The following is an 18,994-nucleotide window of genomic DNA, read 5'->3' as shown; positions in this document are numbered from 1 at the left end:
AAGAATTATCTGGCCCAGAATGTCAGTAGCACTGCTATTGAGAAGTGTGTTTTATCCAGCCCCAGTAAGGAGACCTAACTTACCTCTGGTCCTGGGCGGTGGCTAGTGCAAACCCAGCTCATTCTGTCTCTGGACTATCCCGGAGAGTGCCTGTGTGGACTGAAGTGTAGAACCTTCTTTAGGTGTGGGCTTGTAGGTTGTGAAAGGTGGTGGGGCTGTCAGGGTGTGGTGCGTTGTGGAGCTGGACCTCATTGTTATGCATATGGAAGAATGAATATGCCCCCTTTCTCCTAGGAAATTGCTTACTGCAGCGGGCAGCTGAAGCAGGAAATGAGGCAGCAGCTCTTTTCCTGGCAACCAGTGGTGCCCACGTCAACCACAGAAACAAGTGGGTAAGTGTGGCAGGGCATCAAGGGGAGTGGTTTTGATCTGTGAAGAAATAACAGTGGCAGTTTGAAGGGAAAAATGGAATGGATTATTTTTTTCAATTTGTCTCCAAGTAATATGTACACAGGATTAAAAAAGAGTGAAACAGATACTTGAATCCTCAAATATTGTTGGTTGCTTGACTCATTCAGCAACCATTTCCTAAACACTTATGGTATATTAGGTTGTAAACATCATGTACATAAATACATGTGTGTATATATCTTTCTTTGAATATTCTGTCACTGGAGGGAAACATGGAACTAGTAATAGTGGTTTTTTTAGGGGAGGATAATTAGGTAGTAGGGGCAAGGAATGAGGAAACTTCACTAAATATTCTTGTAGCTTTCGAATTTACTTTTTATTTTTTATTTTATTTTATTTTTTTAATATATTTCTTTATTGATTTCAGAGAGGAAGGGAGAGGGATAGAGAGTTAGAAACATCAATGATGAGAGAGAATCATTGATCGGCTGCCTCCTGCACACCCCCTACTGGGAATTTAGCCCGCAACCTGGGCATGTGCCCTTTGGGGAGAATCAAATCTGGGACCCTTCAGTCTGCAGGCTGACGCTCTATCCACTGAGCCAAACCAGCCAGGGCTATTTTTTTTTTTTTTTTTTTTTTATTGATTTCAGAGAGTGGGGGGGGGGGAGAGAGAGAGAGAGAGAGAGAGAGAGAGAGAGAGAGAGAGAGAAACATCAATGATGAGAGAAAATCATTGATCGGCTGCCTCCTGCACACCCCCTACAGGGGATCAAGCCTGCAACCCAGGCATGTGCCCTGGACCAGAATTGAACCCGGGACCTTTCAGTCTGCAAGCCAACACTCTATTTACTGAGCCAAACTGGCTAGGGTGTTTTAGAATATTGAATTCAAGTACCTGTAATAACAACTTAAAATGTTTTTAATTTTATTTATTTTAAAAAATGTATGTTTTTATTGGTTTCAGAGAGAGGAAGGGAGAAGGAGAAAGGGAGACAGAAACATCAATGATGAGAGAGAATCATTGATTTGGAGCCCATAACGCAGGCATGTGCCCTGACTGGGAATCAAACCGACCTCCTGGTTCATAGGTCAATGCTCAACCACTGAGACACATCGGCCTGGCAAGGCTCTTCCATTTTCTGTAGCATTTATTTTAGCAACACTTGGAAGTCCTCTGTTGTTATTTAATAATAGTCATCTATTATTTTTAAGTTATAACTAATTATAAAAACAAAGTGAAGGGTGGTTAAGAAGGCCTGCATTGGAAATGCAGAAGATGATTTGCCAGAATGTTGGACGGGTGCTTGGGAAGACATTGACGAATCTAGGGATGATGGCACAAGGGAAAGGGAAGAGAGGTGACCAGGAGGAGTGGGACAAAAGTCGTGGAGGCCAGCTGGTGACAGGATGAGCCAAGGGCTGTGACTGCCACTGGGATCTGAGTTTCAGCACTTGGGCTGTTAGGAGAACTCTCAGCCTGAAAGTGCTCTGCTTTGGATCATGTGTTTCTGTTCAGGGAGAAACCCCGTTGCACACAGCCTGTAGGCATGGCCTGGCTAACCTCACCGGAGAGCTCCTGCAGCAAGGTGCCAACCCAAACCTGCAGACCGAGGAAGCTCCGCCTCTGCCAAAGGAGGCTGCGTCCCTGGCCAGCTCCATGGGCAGCGTCTACCTGCAGACGCCGCTGCACATGGCCATCGCCTATAATCACCCAGATGTGGTGTCTGTCATCCTGGAACAAAAAGGTGGGTGGTGGGAACTGCTGCCTGCCGCCGTGACCTGTGGGTGGTGGTACTGAGTAGGTCATTACAGAGGTAATAGTTCTTTCCTTGGTGAGTTTTTCAGGTAAACTAGAAAAGCATACAGTCTGGCCCCCGACTAAAGTGTACATTTTCAGGATGGGGCCTGCCCATTTCACCCGCTGGGTTAAGGTGTTAGGACCTTTGACTGTTTCCTTTATTTTGGGGTGTTTGCCCAGGCATTTCCGTGGAGGTCAAGCAAAGCTTTGCTTTGGCGTGAGCTCTGTCTTGGAGAACGCTGCTGTGGCAGATCCTCTTAAGAGCCACCAGTCCTCTCTGCCTCTGAGCCATCCTGGCAGTGAACCATGAGATAGCCGAAAAGAGGGGCCCAAGGAAGCCCCCGCAGTGGGGGAGGCCTGTTCCCCTCAGAAAGTCAGCCTCAGCGTTCTCTCCTGTCCCGGGCTTAGGGTGACTCTCACCTGTGTCCTGGTGAAGGCTCGCCCTTTCTAGCACTGCTGTGGAGGGAATGGGGTTTTGGGTAGAGTGCACCTTTTCTTGGTCCTCACAGAAATGGTAAGATGGTAGGAATTACATTTAGGAAAACATTGCCTCTTTTCCACAATCAGGTAATTAACGTGTGTTTCCACAGTGGAGTCTAATTTCCTTTTATGAAGATGCAATGTTTTAAGCTTTAAAAATTTTCATTTCCCCCATAAGCTTAGCTCTGTGTTAGATTTCTTTTTTTTTTTTTTTTTTTAAATAAATCTTTATTCAGATTATTACAATTATTTCTCCTTTTTCCCCCCATAGCTCCCCTCCACCCCTTTCCCACCCCACCTTCTGCCCTTACCTCCCCCCCACTGTCCTCATCCATAGGTGTATGATTTTTGTCCATTCTCTTCATGAACCCCCCCATACCCCTTTCCCCCTGAGAATTATCAGCCCACTCCCTTTCTATGCCCCTGATTCTATTATATTCACCAGATTATTCTGCTCCTCAGGTTTTTAATTCACTTGATTTTTAGGTTGGCTTGTTGATAGATATGTATTTGTTGTTCATAATTTTTTCTCTTTACTTTTTTCTTCTTCCTCTTCTTTAAGAATACCTTTCAGCATTTCATATAGTACTGGTTTGGTGGTGATGAACTCCTTCAGCTTTTTCTTATCTGTGAAGCTCTTTATCTGCCCTTCAATTCTGAATGATAGCTTTGCTGGGTAGAGTAATCTTGGTTGTAGGTTCTTGCTATTCATCACATTGAAAATTTCTTGCCACTCCCGTCTGGCCTGCATAGTTTCTGTTGAGAAGTCAGCTGACAGTCGTATGGGTGCTCCCTTGTAGGTAATTAACTGTTTTTCTCTTGCTGCTTTTAATATTCTCTCTTTGTCTTTTGCTCTTGGCATTTTAATTATGATGTGTCTTGGTGTGGTCCTCTTTGGATTCCTTTTGTTTGGGGTTCTGTGGGCTTCCTGGACTTGTAAGTCTATTTCTTTCACCAGGTGGGGGAAGTTTTCGGTCATTATTTCTTCAAATAGGTTTTCAGTATCTTGCTCTCTCTCTTCTTCTGGCACCCCCATAATTCTGATGTTGGTACGCTTGAAGTTGTCCCAGAGTCTTCTTACATTATCTTCAACTTTTTGGATTTTTTTTTTTGCTTTTTGCTTTTTCGGTTGAGTGTTTTTTGCTTCTTTGTATTTCAATTCTTTGACTTGATTCTTGTGTTCCTCTATTCTGTTTCTGGGTCTCTGTATAATATTTTTTATTTCAGTCAGTGTATGTTTAATTTCTAGTTGGTCCTTTTTCATATCTTCGAGGGTCTCGTTATATTTATCGGCCTTTTCTAGGATATTCTTAAAAAGTCTTATAACGGTGGTTTTGAATTCTATATCCAGTCGTTTGTTTTCCTCCATTTCTTTCGTTTGTGATCTGATTCTTTGACCCCGCATTTTCACTGAATCCCTGAGTTGGTAAGGTAGATATTTGTGCTAGGTTTCCAATATGGCCCAGTGGGTCTGCCTCCCCAGTTAACCTGAGGTGGACACTCTTGGTGCACCCCTTTGTGGACTGTGTGTACAGCCTTGTTGTAATTAAGTCTTTATTGTTGTTGGTATCACTGGGAAGAATTGACCTCCAGGCCAGTTGGCTGTAAGGATCAGCTGTGTCTATGCTGGGAGAAGCCCGGTGCTGGAGACAGCCTTATAGGATTAGACTTGCCTAATTGCAATAGCCTCTGTGCTCAGCTTGGATGGGGTGGAGTCTCAGTCTTGGCTTCCTGTCAGCCCCGCCCCTGCGCGCATGTGCGCTTTCAGTCCTCCGCCTTCCCCAGCTCGAGTCTCCGCCTGAGAGTCCAGACTCCCCCCACAAGAGCGTGGGTCCCCAGGGGCTCGCCTGGAACTGGGGTTCACTGCAGTCAGAACTGGGGCTCGGTGCAGTCAGAATCCTCTGACTCCCCTCCACTAGGGAAAGCCTGTGGCGACCCCCGCAGCCTTTGTGCGCACCGGCGCGGCGCGTGTGTGCACTTTCAGTCCTCCGCCTTCCCCGGCTCCTGAGTCTCCGCCCGAGAGTCCAGACTCCCCCTACAAGAGCGTGGGTCCCCAGGGGCTCGCCTGGAACCGGGGTTCACTGCAGTCAGAACTGGGGCTCAGTCAGGATCCTCTGACTCCCTTTCACTAGGGAAAGCCTATGGCTACCTCCGCAGCCTTTGTGCGCACTGGCCCGTGTGCGCCTTCAGACTTCTGCCTTTCCCAGCTCGCGGTCCGAGGCTTCCTTCCCCCTTCCTCCAGAGGAAGTCAGCCAAGCTCTCAGCCGCCCTTCCTCTCTGCGCGCACAAAGCCCCTTTGCCGTACCTCCAATTCTCTGTGAGCTTTTCTCCTTCCTTCTAGTTGTAGAATTTTCACTCAGCCTGCTTTCCTGTGGTTCTGGATGGTGTCCGTTCTGTCTTTTAGTTGTAGTTTTGAAATTGTTGTGCGAGGCAGCAGTTTAGGTGTTTACCTATGCCGCCATCTTGGTTTCTCCCCTGTGTTAGATTTCTTGACTTACACTCTCCACAAGAAGATTTATCAGTTCGTGTTTTAGCCAGTCAGTTTGAAACTGATCTCTTACTCTCTTGGATACTTTATTTTATTTTATTTTAATATTTTTTTTATTGTTTAAAGTATTACATATATTAGTACATATATCTTCTTGGATACTTTAAATGTGATCCATGGGATGGTGAAATCAAGTGTTCTTTTCCTTTAAAAAAATTTAGCTAATGCTCTTCATGCCACCAACAACTTGCAAATTATTCCGGACTTCAGCCTTAAGGATTCCCGAGACCAGACTGTGCTGGGCCTGGCATTATGGACAGGTAAGGCTGTGCGAGAGGTTGTTGATACCTGCAGACAGACAGACGGCAGTCAGGAGAGGGTGAGGGAGAGAGGAAGAGAAGCAAGGAGGTGGGGAGGGCTTGGTTGTAAAATAATCTTTCTGTTTGGGTTAAGCCTATAATATCCAGTTTAAAAACTGCCGGCTTTGAGAAGTGGAGAGGGTGTGTTTGTTGCAGTAAGATGCTGGAGAAGTGGGGAAGTGCATTAACCAGGGCTTGCTTATTTCCCAGGCATGCACACAATCGCAGCCCAGCTGCTGGGCTCCGGGGCAGGCATCAATGACACCATGTCGGACGGGCAGACGCTGCTGCACATGGCCATACAGCGGCAGGACAGCAAGAGTGCACTCTTTCTCCTGGAGCACCAGGCGGACATAAACGTCAGGTGGGCTGAGCCTTGGCAGCGCCAGGTCAAAAGCATAGCCCTGCTTGTAGAACATACTGTTGTCCTTGTTAGATAAGGTAGGGGACGAGGACTCTGAAGTAAATGCGGTGCAGAATCTGGGCGTAACCGTACACTTGTGCTCTTTTTTTGCCCCACTTGCGCTGTCTCATTAAAAAGGACAGTCTCAAATCACTTGAGTAAGATTTTCCGTTATGCCCTAGCCCAGTGGTCAGTAAACTCATTAGTCAACAGAGCGGCAAACCGCGGCTCGTGAGCCACGGTTTGCCAACCACTGCCCTAGCTGGTTTGGCTCAGTGGATAGAGCGTCGGCCTTCAGACTCAAGGGTCCCCGGTTCGATTCTGGTCAAGGGCATGTACCTTGGTTGCGGGCACATCCCCATTAGGGGGTGTGCAGGAGGCAGCTGATTGATGTTTCTCTCTCATCAATGTTTCTGACTCTCCCTCTCCCTTCCTCTCTGTGAAAAATCAATAAAATATATTTAAAAAAAGAATCCTATCTAATAAAGAGGGAATATGCTAATTAACCATCACTCCGTCACAAAGATGGCTGCACCCACAGCTGAGGCCAAGTTCCCATAAGGAGCCTTAACAAGCAATCAGCAGGGACCTGAGGCTATGCCCTCCCCCGCCCCAGTAGGGCTTGACGGGACCTCAGGCCAGCAGGGCTTGATAGGGGACCTCAGGCCACCTTTGCAGGGCTTGACGGGACCTCAAGGTGCACTTCCCATCCTGGTGCTGGGCTAGGGGACCTCAGGCTGCTGCCCCAGCGCCAGGCCGGGGGACCTCAGGCCACGCCCCACCACCAGTTGGGGCTTGACAGGAGACTTCAGCCCGCGCCCCCCCACCCAGGCACCCTGCCGGGGGACCTCAGGTTGCACCCCTGCCCCAGCACCGAGCCAGGGGACCTGAGACTGCGCCTCCCTGCCTGGCGGGGCTTGACAGGGGACCTCAAGGTGCACCCCCAGTGTTGGGTCGGGGGAACTTGGGCTGCACCCCCCCCCCCAGGGTAAAGCCCCCAGGTGCAAGGCATTGCACCTGGGGGCTTTACCCAGGGACCTGAGGCTGCACCCCCCTGCCAGTGGGGCTTGACAGGGGACCTGAGGCTGTTCCCCACTCCCAGTGCCGGGCCAGGGGACATGAGGCCGCGCCTTCCCCGCCCCCCCCCCCCCCCCCCCCCCCCCCCCCCGCCTGGCAGGGCTTGACGGGGGACCTCAGGCCATGTCCCACACCTGGTGGGGCTTGACGGGGGACCTCAAGGCACGCCCACCCACCCCGGTCTGGGCTGGTGGACCTCAGGCTACGTTTCCTGCCCGGCAGGGCTTGACAAGGGTGGGACTAGTCAGGTCTGGATCTAACCCAGTGAGTGGGGGAGGGCCGGCCGGGTCTGGGTCTCACGCGATTTTGAGGGACATTTGGGTGGGCGGGGACTTGACTCTGGGTCCCATGGTGTGCCCCAGACTCTGACAGGAGGAAGGTTTTCATATACATTTTACTAATTTTCTTTCATCTCTGACACTTCTATTATAGAGAAAGGGCAAATAGCAATATTAAATTATTTCCTCTAATTAATCCCCTTTTAATGTGCACGAATTTTGTGCACTAAGCCACTAGTTTCAGTTATAATAAAGAACATTCCAGTAAATGAGCTGTCAGAAAGGCTTGAAGGGGAAATATATACAGTTAAACTTTGATTGTTTTGAGATGCTGTTAAAAGCAGCTGTACGCCCTTAAGATTTCAACACCCTGGAATGTTGGTCCATTATCTTTTCTGTGACATAGGATGGCATGGCTATATTTTTTAAAAGATCTGGGACAGAACTATTGACAGGTTATATTTATCTGAAAGGATATTAATGAATGTGAATGAATTAGTTTAAGGGATACAATGGATTCAGGCCTCTGGAATGCCTAGAAGGACACCCTTTCTTGTTTGGCTTTCACTACAAATGCTGGTTTTGGTGTGCATGTCCTAGCAGGACTCAGGATGGGGAGACAGCCCTTCAGCTGGCCATCAAAAATCAGCTCCCGCTTGTAGTGGATGCCATATGCACCCGAGGAGCTGACATGTCTGTGCCGGATGAGAAGGGGAATCCCCCGTTGTGGCTCGCGCTGGCAAATAATCTGGAGGACATCGCATCGACTCTGGTGAGTCAAACTCAACTTTAGCCTCTGTTTACACATGGGGATATTTTGTGTTAGAGATGGATTTGGTACCTACATAGTGGCCATAAGGAGCAAGAGATCTGCCAGGTAACAAACTGAGCCAAGGACGAGCACTAGAAAATCACACTAGAGAAGCTTGCAGTTCAGCATGGTCTTGGATGACCCATTTTTTAGGCTGCTTTTATCAAGAAAACTGCCAAGAAGCAAGGGTTTCCTCAGGAATCTGCTCTGAGGTGGGTTAATTTGATGTGGGCTACCCTGGCTGTCACCAGAGTGACACATTCCCAAATCTCAATTTTGTCTCCCTTGTTCAGAAGGTAGGCCCCCAAAGCAGATCTGGGAGGTAACTCTGGAAGTTATTTAGCTTTTTGAAGAGCCTGAAATGTGACAGTAAGGCATTTGCACCTGGGGGCTTTACCCAGTCATTACTGACTTTACCTGTGAATTACAGGTAGGTGTTACTGGGGGCTCGTGTGTGTGTGTGTGTGTGTGTGTGTGTGTGTGTGTGTGTGTGTGTGCTTTCTATTTCTTGTGTGTGTTTTCTGTTCCTTCTAGAACACAGCTCAAGAGGGCACCAATTAAACATATCTCTCATATTTCCTAAACACATCACTTCAAGGACTTGTACACATTTGCACAGAGCAGATTTTAATCATTGTTTGTAAATCTAATGAATGATTCAGATAAAAATCGTTATCAGTTAATTATCAACCGTGTCTTGCCTGAAAAATGAATCTAATGATGTGCATAGAGCTCCAAGATGCTAATAAAAATGTTGACCTTTTCCAGGCAGTGTGTGAGTAACGTGTTTTTCTGCAGGTCAGACACGGCTGTGATGCCACATGCTGGGGCCCAGGACCTAGTGGGTGCCTTCAGACACTCCTGCACAGAGCCATCGACGAAAACAATGAGTCCACCACCTGCTTCCTTATTCGCAGGTCTGAGAAGCCTAAGTATCTCCTCAAATCTTTTTTATTCAGCAAGACCAGTGGTCGGCAAACTCATCAGTCAACAGAGCCAAACATCAACAGTACAACGATTGAAATTTCTTTTGAGAGCCAAATTTTTTAAACTTCTTCTAACGCCACTTCAAAATAGACTCGCCCAGGCTGTGGTATTTTGTGGAAGAGCCACACTCAAGGGGCCAAAGAGCCGCATGTGGCTCACGAGCCGCAGTTTGCTGACCACGGAGCAAGAGTATTGGCTACAGTCTTGTTGGCTGGACTCTCCTAATTAAGGCTATCAGAGGGTCACTGTCAAGTTAAGTCAGCCAAGAGATGTGACTCATTTGTGAGGAAAGGACCTTGAGTGCCCAGATCAAAGAATCTGCTGTCAGCCTCCTGCAGGCTGCCCATAGTCAAATCAGGCCAGTTTGCACAATGCAGCCAGGAGGGTATGGCAGTGGTCGGCAAACTCATTAGTCAACAGAGCCAAATATCAACAGTACAACGATTGAAATTTCTTTTGAGAGCCAAATTTTTTAAACTTAAACTTCTTCTAACGCCACTTCTTCAAAATAGACTCGCCCAGGCCGTGGTATTTTGTGGAAGAGCCACACTCAAGGGGCCAAAGAGCCGCATGTGGCTCGTGAGCCGCAGTTTGCGGACCACTGGGCTAGGGGGTAAGAGACCAGATGGCCTCTGCAGGACCCCCCCAAAGATACATGAGCCATAACAGGCTTCATAGCTTCTTAGTACAGGCTGTGTGGGAGGCAAGTCGTGCAGGAAACCTATAGAGTAGTGGTTCTCAAACTTGAAGTGCATGTAGCTCCCCTTGGGATGTAGAGTTCTGCTGCCCAGGCTGTCCCCAAGACCAGTTACAGAAGAACCTGTGGGAGGGGGACCCAGACACTGACATTTGAGGCCAAGGCCAAGGCCAGCAATCCTGGCGCAGAGCTTTTTGTTGGATTGGACAGGGCTGCTGCTGGGTGCTTATCTGCATGCCTGGAGGCTGGGCACTTGGAGCCTTCCTTTCATTTCCCCCTTCTCTTCAGTGGCTGCGATGTGAACAGTCCCAGACAGCCTGGTGCTAATGGAGAAGGCGAGGAAGAGGCCAGAGACGGGCAGACCCCCTTGCATTTGGCAGCCTCCTGGGGACTGGAAGAGACGGTTCAGTGTCTTCTGGAGTTTGGTGCCAATGTAAATGCACAGGTATGGAGAGTTTCTCTTCTCCAGGGGGAGTGTTGGTAACCTCAGAATTAGGGAAAAGCTCCTCTTTTGGCAAAGGGGTCTTGTAGATTCTCAGTCCCGGGTCTGCTTTACCACAAATGGGGCTAAGCTGCAGACAGATGAAGTGACTCTCTGTGTCTGACAGCCTGCCTAGTCACTTTAATGATTTCACGTTGAGGCTTTTCTTCTTTGTGCCTTGATCCTTAAACTTGGCTTAGCCTCCTATCCTGGCTAAAGATTTCCATTGAGAATTAGTTCTACTCCCAGGCTGCATACAGACAGTCCCCAACTCATGATGGTTGACTTAATGATTTTTCAACTCTATGATGGTACAAAAGTGATATGCATAATTTAGTCAATTACATGAGATTGTGTTAGATTATTTTTGCCCAGTTGTAAGCTAATGTAAGTGTTCTGAGCACATTTAAGGCAGGTGAGGCTAAGTTATGGTCTGTAGGTTGGGTGTGGTAAATGCATTTTCGACTTAAAAGATATTTCACTTACAATAGGTTTGTTGGGATGTAGCGCCATTGTAAGTTGAGGAGCATCTGGACAGTGTTCAGTAAAATGTTCCAGTACCTGAACTGAGCATCCCCGAGTCATGGTTCTTTTTTTTTTTTTTAATGTATTTTATTGATATTTTTTTTTTTTTACAGAGAGGAAGGGAGAGGGATAGAGAGTTAGAAACATTGATCAACTGCCTCCTGCACCCCCCCCACCCCCCCACACTGGGGATGTGCCCGCAACCAAGGTACATTCCCTTAACCGGGATCGAACCTGGGACCTTCAGTCCGCAAGCCGACGCTCTATCCACCGAGCCAAACCGGTTTTGGCCCGAGTCATGGTTCTTGATGCTTTTCGGCACTCTAGCCTATGAACATTGACGTGGGCGGCCCTGTAGTCAGTCAGAGGAGGAGGGTGTAACTTGGAGGTGAAGTTGACTGCAGAGCTTGTAAACAAGTGTGTGTGTGCCCCTAGGTCTCTGGGACAGGGGATGGGGAGTGGCTTTTAGTCATCTCTGCTTGGCCTCAGAGCTGATTTCAAACACAGGGTGGCAGTATTGATTCTGAGAACCAAATTTGGTTTAAAAGTTATCCCCCTTTATATTTTCCCTGAGTTTTATTGTTCATTTTAAGATTGAAATCTGTGCCTTATCCCCGTAGGATGCAGAAGGAAGAACACCTGTCCACGTGGCCATCAGCAACCAACATAGTGTCATCATTCAGCTGTTGATTTCTCACCCTGACATCCACTTGAATGTCCGAGACAGACAAGGGCTGACCCCTTTTGCCTGCGCCATGACTTACAAGAACAACAAGGCGGCCGAGGCCATCCTGAAACGCGAGTCTGGGGCTGCAGAGCAGGTGAGTGACCAGCACCCAGCATTCTCTACGGTGTCCCAAGCAGGGCAGAGCCTGTTCCATGGAGACTTAACATATGTCTCCAGTTGTATAGGTCTCTTCTATGTAAAGACATTGTTTTGAAATTATACTCCCCTTTCTTAAAACCTGGTTAGTGCGGGATGAGGTTAGACTGTTCTGCCCTGTGTGTCCGCCACATAATGGTATCTCATGTGCAACTGAGGTCACTTGCCTTTGCTTGGTTGTTTAATTGCCCTAGTAATGAATATATTTAAGAGATTGAAATTGAACTTGAGCTTTTGGTGTGATTTGTGGCAACTTTCTGCGTATTTTAGAGGAGTTAAGTTGTTATCATTCTGCTTAGCAGGCTCAGTTGTCCTGTTCTTTCTGGATGGTGAACTGTTGACCTGAAACCGCAGATTGGGTGGGAAATGACCACAGCAACTGATCTGAGGTGGGAGCTGGGACAGGTTTGTTAGAGTCTCTGTTGAGCACTTAGGATACTGCCGAGATGTTGAGTAGCCATTTATGAAGGTAGATGGAAACTTGGGACCTTGCAACAATCTAAGATAGTTGAAGACTGTTGCTTGATGTTCAGACTTCTATACGTCGTGTGTCTTTAGCATTTCCCTAAGTGTAGCTGCTTCGTGCAGGTGTAACCTCGCCATTGCTCACCTATGTAAAATGTGCAAGAATGGACACGTTTCTTCCCAGTCTGATGTGAAACTGGTACTGTTGATCAGAGCCCTTTGCAGGTACATTGCTGTGACACCGGCTACACTGTGGAAATGTGTTAGGGACTGTGGTGTGTGTGCAGCGTGTCGGAGTCTCCCTCACTTCTCACTGAGCACTCATACTGATGTGACAGCTCTGAAAACTGCAGGACTCTCTGTAGTTTGATTTGAGTGAGCTTTTGTCTGCTTTACATCGTGAAGCAAAGTCTGCGTTACTCTGTTGGCTGCCTCCCCAATATGTACGGTCATCCCGTAGCTCTATAAAAGAGGAAACTTTCTGAAAGTTTCTGAAGATTTGTTTGACTGTTTGGAGTCAGGCTGGCATTGTTGCTGTGGTGCTAGGATGCTGGGTGCCTGTTTTAGCCAAAGCAAGGGGCTCCCAAAGTTAATCTCTACCCTTGTCTTTCCGTGATATTGCAGTGTGTTGGTGCCTTCCTTTTCTGGTACTTCAGGTTGTCTGTTTCTTGGCTTTCCAAGTCTAGCTCCTGCTGTGCAAGGGCACTAGCACAGCTGGGCCAGTGCAGTGGCTGCCTTTCCCTGCCCGCGAAGATGACCATGCACACACGGGCATGTGCACAGATACGTCCAGTGGTCTGTTTGGGGTGGGGCCTTCCTGGAACTGAGGGAAGGATATACCATGACTTCTCCAGTGGTCAGAGCAGCCCGCAGGTGCTCGAGGAGCCACTCTTGCATGGGGGAGCCCACTCATATTTTGGTTCCTACTTCTTGCCTCAGGTGGATAACAAGGGCCGGAATTTTCTTCATGTGGCAGTTCAGAACTCTGATATTGAAAGTGTCCTGTTCCTGATCAGCGTCCAGGCTAATGTGAATTCCAGAGTCCAGGATGCTTCCAAGTTGACCCCTTTGCACCTTGCTGTCCAAGCAGGCTCAGAGATTATCGTTCGCAATTTGGTAAGTGTCGCCGAAACATTACATGAAACATGAAGACAAAGCATGTGGTAGAGTGTGTGCAAATCTCTCATCATAGGTGTTTTCCAGTTACTGTGAAAGGCCAGTGCACGTTTGGGGAGTAAGCCATGTGCCAGGGAAGCAGGTGTGTTAGCATATCCTAAGTCCCAGTGGGCTGCTTGGGCAGGCAGGTACTGAGTGAGGCTGTGAGGGAAAGCAGGATTTAGGTGGCAGAGGTGGTGGGAGCATCTAAGGTAAGGAGATCCCCTTCTGGTCGCCTGCTCTGTGTCAGGCGCTCAGCTGGCGCTTTCCGGTGCACGCGTTTGCGCGCGCGCTCGCTCGCTCTCTCTCTCTCTCTTTCTCTCTCTCCCTCCCTCCCCCCTCCCCCTCCCTCCCTCCCTCCTTCCCTCCTTCCCCCCCTCTCTTGCTCTCTCACTCTCTTTCTTTTTAAGTGAGGTATAATTAATATATACATTAGTTTCAGGTATGTAACATACTGATTCGATATTTGTAAAATGACCACCACAATAAATCTAACATCTGTCACCATATATAGTCACAAAAATTTTTTTTGTTTGTGATTAGGTCTTTTAAGAATTACTCTTTGCAATTTTCAAATATACAACAGTATTAGTAACTATAATCACCATGCTATGCATGACATCCCGTGACTTACTTATTTTATAACTGTAAGTTTGTACCTTTTGACTCCCTTCACCCATTTTGCCTACCACGTCCTCTGCCAACTACCAAAATCTATTCTCTGTGTCTGTGAGCTTGGGGCTTTTTTTTTTTTTTTTTTTTTTTAATTCCACATATAAGTGAGATCATAATGATACTTGTCTTTCTCTCACTGACTTAATTCACATAGCATAATGCCCTCAGTGTTCATCCAAGTTGTCACAAATGGCAAGATTTCATTCTGGTTTTGTTGTTTTTGTAAATTTTTTTTAGAAAATATGTTTTTATTGGTATCAGAGAAGAAGGGAGAGGGAGAGAGAAATGGAATTATCAATGATGAGAGAGAATCATTGTTTGGCTGCCTCCTGAACACCCCCTGGAGATTGAGCCCACAACCCAGGCACCTGTCCTGACCCAGAATCGAACCATGACCCCCTTGTTCATAGGTCGATGCTCAATCACTGAGCAACATTGGCCAGGATCATTCTGTTTTAATGGCTGAATAGAATTCCATTGTGTGTGTATATGTTGTATATCTATATAGTCTATATATACACATTATATGTGTGTGTACATACACTGTATACATACGTTGTATATACATGCACACCATATCTTCTTTACCCATTCACCCATTGATGGACACGTAGGTTGTCTCTGTATGTTAGCTATTGTAAATAATGCTGCAGTGAATATAGGGGAGCATTTCATCAGTCTGCCTGCCACACTGAGAGCCTAGGGAGGTTGGAGGGTCCCTTCACCAAGGTCATGCCTCTGCCTTACCAAGTCCTGAGCTCGCAGTGATAGGAGTAGGAATAGTGGATCTTGCAGTGACCATCCAGTCCTTTGTGAATTGGTACAGCTTAATGTTAGGACCTATTCGCATTGCATAAAGCCTTTACCCAAACTCTCCCCCTCCCCCAGTTAACCAACCTAGGAATAGCTGTGATCCCTAGCACTTGTGACCATGAATACCCCTCTGTGCTATGTCCTATCTGGACCTATGAATGACTCAAAGCCCAGAAGCTGGTTTGCCTGGGACTGGAAAGTCAGGGTGAGAAGCAGAGCAGCTAACCAGTGCCAGGAGTTTCCCAGAGGCAGAGCGCCTGCACACAGACAGGAACTAGGTGCCTCAGCCTTCAAGGGAGCAAACGGCTCTGACTGCAAACTGCAGATTTCTTTTCTGTTAATAGCAACTGTCTGTGAAACTTTGTCAGAAAGTGGATTGTGATGGAATTTCAATCTAAACTAACAGATATTATTTAAAGGTCCTTCCTGCCTTTGATTCTGTTATGGTCTTTCTTTTAAAAAATAATATAAAAGTAGTACATGCTATCCCTGGCCCAGTTTGGCTCAGTTGGTTGGAGCGTTGTCCATGCACCAAAGGGTTGTGGGTTCTATTCCCAGTCAGGGCACATACCCAGGGTTTGGATTCAATCCCAGGTCAGGAGGTAACCCATCAATGTTCCTCTCTCTCACATTGATGTCTCTCTTTCTTCCCTCCTTCCCTCCCTCTCCCTTCTCCTCTCAAGAAAAAATAGTGCATGCTTATTGTGAAAAACTTAAAGCATATAAGGATATAAAGCAAAAAGTATCTCTCTTGCACCCTCACCTCTTCCTCCGAGTTTGGTATATATGTTTTTAAACACCTTCAGTTTCTGTGTTTATGTGTGAATGAATATATATTTCTCTCTCTCTCTCCCCAAATGAATAATACTATCATACTGTCTCCTAATTTGACTTTTTTATTTCAATATTGCAATACTTTATTTATTTTAAAAAATATATTTTTTTTATTGATTTCAGAGAGGGAGATATAGAAACATCAATGATGAGAGAGAATCATTGATTGGCTGCCTCCTGCACCCCATACACTGGACCCACAACCTGGGCATGTGCCCTGACCGGGAATCGTACTGTGACCTCCTGGTTTGTAGGTCAACACTCAACCACTGAGCCATGCCAGCCAGGCTATATTGTCATTTTCATAACTAAATCCTTTTTGCAGTCTGGTTTCACTTTTCTAAATAATGGACATCCTTAATAGTGAACATCCATTGCAGTCTTGTGTAATTTTATATACTGATGTTTACAAGTAGAAATGTCTGTGTCCTAAGGAATGCCTTTTTAACATTTTGATGATTGTTGGTTTGTCCTTGGGGCAAGTTTTGCTGGCTTATGCCAGGAGTGTTTGTGAGGCCCTATGCTCCCAGCTTTGCTAGCAGGATAGACTCCGTGGATGTCAGAGTCAGGCAGGCTTGGCCCCCTTAAGTGGGACCTTGGTTGGTTGTGGCAAAGAGGCTGCTCATGTAATCAACTTCAACAGCTTCTTGCAGGAGCCAAAGTGAATGAATTAACTAAGCACCGCCAGACCGCCCTCCATCTCGCTGCCCAGCAGGACTTGCCCACCATCTGCTCGGTCCTCTTGGAGAATGGAGTGGACTTTGCTGCTGTGGATGAGAATGGAAATAATGGTAATTCCCAGTCATTCCCCTTTGTCCAGTGCTGAGTGCCGTAAGCAATCCCTCCATTCTAGGGGTGGAGGTGCACTGCACTCTTGGGTCTGCTCCCCCTCAGGGAGGCTGGCTGTCATAGGAGCAGAGCATGGCAGGGTAGGCTCTGAGCCGGGCATCCATCATGCCACTGTCCAGGCTCTGGGCAGCCTACGATCTGAATGGTAACCCCTGAAGCCAAAAGTGGCTTCTTATGAAACCATTAAATCTCATTTTTGGGTAACTGTGGAAGCAGAAAGCAAAGTCTCGTAAGGTTGTATTTATGGCTCATTCTTGGGTGGTGAAGACTGGAAAGGATATGAGTGGACCACGGCTGCTCTGTCTGCGTTCCTTTTAGAGCAAGGTTTGTGAGGGTGAGGAGCAGTCAAGATTTCCTGTGTGTGCTTCTCGGCTTGCACAGTAAGAGGCTCTATTCCCTAGCTCTTCATCTCGCTGTCATGCACGGTCGGCTCAACAACATCCGGGTCCTCCTGACTGAGTGCACCGTGGATGCCGAAGCCTTTAATCTAAGGTGAGTGTGCGTGGTCCAGAGCAGAGGCCAGTGCGCCACATGCTTGGCTGCCCCTTGAAGCTGGTGGTCACTGGTGCCTCGCGTTAGCCCCACCCACGCTGCAGAACCGGCCACTGAGGCACTGGACCAGGCTTTGGTACCCTGGAATTTTTCTTTTTGAAGAATACTTTTTAGAAAAACTTTTATGATCTATTACGTGTCTTTTGATTTGTCCAGCATCATAGAGTTCAGAAAATTCCATTTCTTTTCTGGATGATGGCGGTGGCAGATACATACCTAACTCTTCAACTTGTTTTGTCAGAGGCCAGTCGCCACTGCACATTTTGGGACAATATGGCAAAGAGAATGCAGCCGCCATCTTTGATCTCTTCTTAGAGTGCATGCCTGAGTATCCTCTCGATAAACCGGATGCAGAAGGAAACACGGGTATGTAATGAGCTGTTTGTGTGTCCTGTCTCCTGTATTCCTTGCTTCCTAGAACAATAAGAGCCCAGGCACACATGTTGCTGTATAATTGCTTTTAGCCCCGTGCACTCCTGCTGGGCTCTGAGCATTTGTCACAGACCTCTGCCTTGGATTTGGCAGTGTCTGGCTTTAGGCACAGCACATGATGTGTATCTGCTATCCAGTGCTCCTCAGCCATACCCTTGTCCAAGCAGGCCCACCCACCTGTTTTTGTTGCCCTCATGTACCTCTTATCTGGGCAGTGAGGGCCCTACCCAAGCTCCCAGATGCCAGGAGAGAAATAAAATATAAGCACCTCACAGATGCTTCAGAAGGAGGAAGTGGGTTAGACATGTGTTGACATGCTTTGGGAAAGCAGCAAGTTATATACAGATAAGGGCTGATGTCTTATTGAGGGGGTTTAAAAATAGGCCTCTCATGGTGTTGCTCTAGCTACGAGCAATCGCTATATTAATTTGTGTAGCTTTCATAGTTTTTAAAAATATATATATGCTTTGACATTCATTTTTCTTGTTGAACACCCACAATAATCCTATAAGGTAAGCAGTACATATAGTGTGTCCCCATTTTTTCAAGTAAGGAAACAAAGACGAAACCCAAATTTCTCCTTCCCAGTGCAGGGCTCTCTGAGCACTTCCTGCTGCTGTGCCCCATTCATTGCCCTCAGGCCAGACAGCGCCTCCATGGTGTTGGCAGTGATGCATCACCAAGGGGTGTCCTGAACCTTACCACGGGACCAAATATCTTGTCATCAGTCCTTGGCCTTGGGGAGAGTTCTTGGTCTTGATCCACAGCGTGGTTTTTAAGCCGTCAGTGAGCCCGAGCTTCCGAGGAGCCAGGCCTGGGCGTGAGCTGCTGGGCACAGCACCTGCTCCAGGGAGCACCATCTTTCAGGAGCAGGAAACAGGCCGGCAGGCCTTGAAGTGCACAGCAGGCCTGGCTAAGATACCTCGCTGTCCTATTCCAGCAGGTGATTCTGGGTAAACTTTGCAAGTTCTCTAGGCCCATTTCTTCATTTGAAATAAAAACCCTATCTGACTGGGTTATTTAGAGAATTAAGTGAAAAAATTTAAGTGTCTGGAAAGGTAAGCAAAGGGGAGCTACTGTTAGCTGTAATTGTTAGTAAAAAGGGCCAGCAGGAAGGCCGGGCTAAAGCCTGGTTCCCACTGGGCCTGCGCCTGCACAGAAGAAGGGCTCCAGGGGGGAAAGAACTTTCTGGAATATGTTGCCCACACGGACGTTTTCCTGCCTGTGTACACGCCTCACAGGTCTTTAGATTTAGTTACACTGTGTGAAAGAGCTTTGTCCTCCTGGTGTTTCCTGCCAGGGGAAGGCGGCGGAGACAGTGTGTGCTTTTCCTTCAGTGTCTGACCCCCTTTAGTTCTCACAGCCGAAGCTCCAAATGGGCAAGGGAATGTCCCTGGAGCTGGAGCTGCGCTGGTGTCCCCTGGCTCAGGACCGGGTCCTCGGTGAAGGTCTCACTAGCCACAGGGCTCCTCTGTACCCATGGGGCTGTCCTACCCTCAGCTGCCCTCTGCCAGCCCTTTGGGAAGTAGCCCTACTGT

General features: G+C 47.5%; 2 protein-coding genes across 4 annotated transcripts in view; one reads left to right on the top strand and one right to left on the bottom strand.

Annotated features, from left to right (window-relative positions):
• The window catches only part of ANKFY1 (ankyrin repeat and FYVE domain containing 1), an 81,585-nt gene that overhangs the window by 56,336 nt on the left and 6,255 nt on the right, over positions 1-18,994 (top strand). For all 3 annotated transcript variants that reach the window (XM_080681363.1, XM_080681361.1, XM_080681362.1), the window contains exons 11-22: positions 295-392; positions 1,931-2,159; positions 5,402-5,500; positions 5,750-5,903; positions 7,901-8,069; positions 8,907-9,025; positions 10,081-10,237; positions 11,419-11,619; positions 13,086-13,262; positions 16,267-16,414; positions 16,874-16,964; positions 17,266-17,390. In XM_080681363.1, coding sequence (XP_080537489.1) covers positions 295-392; positions 1,931-2,159; positions 5,402-5,500; positions 5,750-5,903; positions 7,901-8,069; positions 8,907-9,025; positions 10,081-10,237; positions 11,419-11,619; positions 13,086-13,262; positions 16,267-16,414; positions 16,874-16,964; positions 17,266-17,390 — 1,767 coding nt within the window. The remainder of the gene's footprint in view (positions 1-294; positions 393-1,930; positions 2,160-5,401; positions 5,501-5,749; positions 5,904-7,900; positions 8,070-8,906; positions 9,026-10,080; positions 10,238-11,418; positions 11,620-13,085; positions 13,263-16,266; positions 16,415-16,873; positions 16,965-17,265; positions 17,391-18,994) is intronic.
• Positions 3,889-18,994, bottom strand: part of CYB5D2 (cytochrome b5 domain containing 2) — a 38,661-nt gene continuing 23,555 nt past the window's right edge. The window contains exon 4 of the mRNA XM_080681366.1: positions 3,889-5,528. Within this exon, the coding sequence (XP_080537492.1) occupies positions 5,453-5,528 (76 nt within the window). The 3' untranslated portion in view covers positions 3,889-5,452. The remainder of the gene's footprint in view (positions 5,529-18,994) is intronic.

Source organism: Plecotus auritus, assembly GCF_963455305.1.
Source record: "Plecotus auritus genome assembly, chromosome: 7".
NCBI lineage: Eukaryota > Metazoa > Chordata > Mammalia > Chiroptera > Vespertilionidae > Plecotus > Plecotus auritus.
The sequence above is the reverse complement of the archived record's forward strand: the minus strand, read 5'-3'. Positions and strand labels throughout refer to the sequence as shown.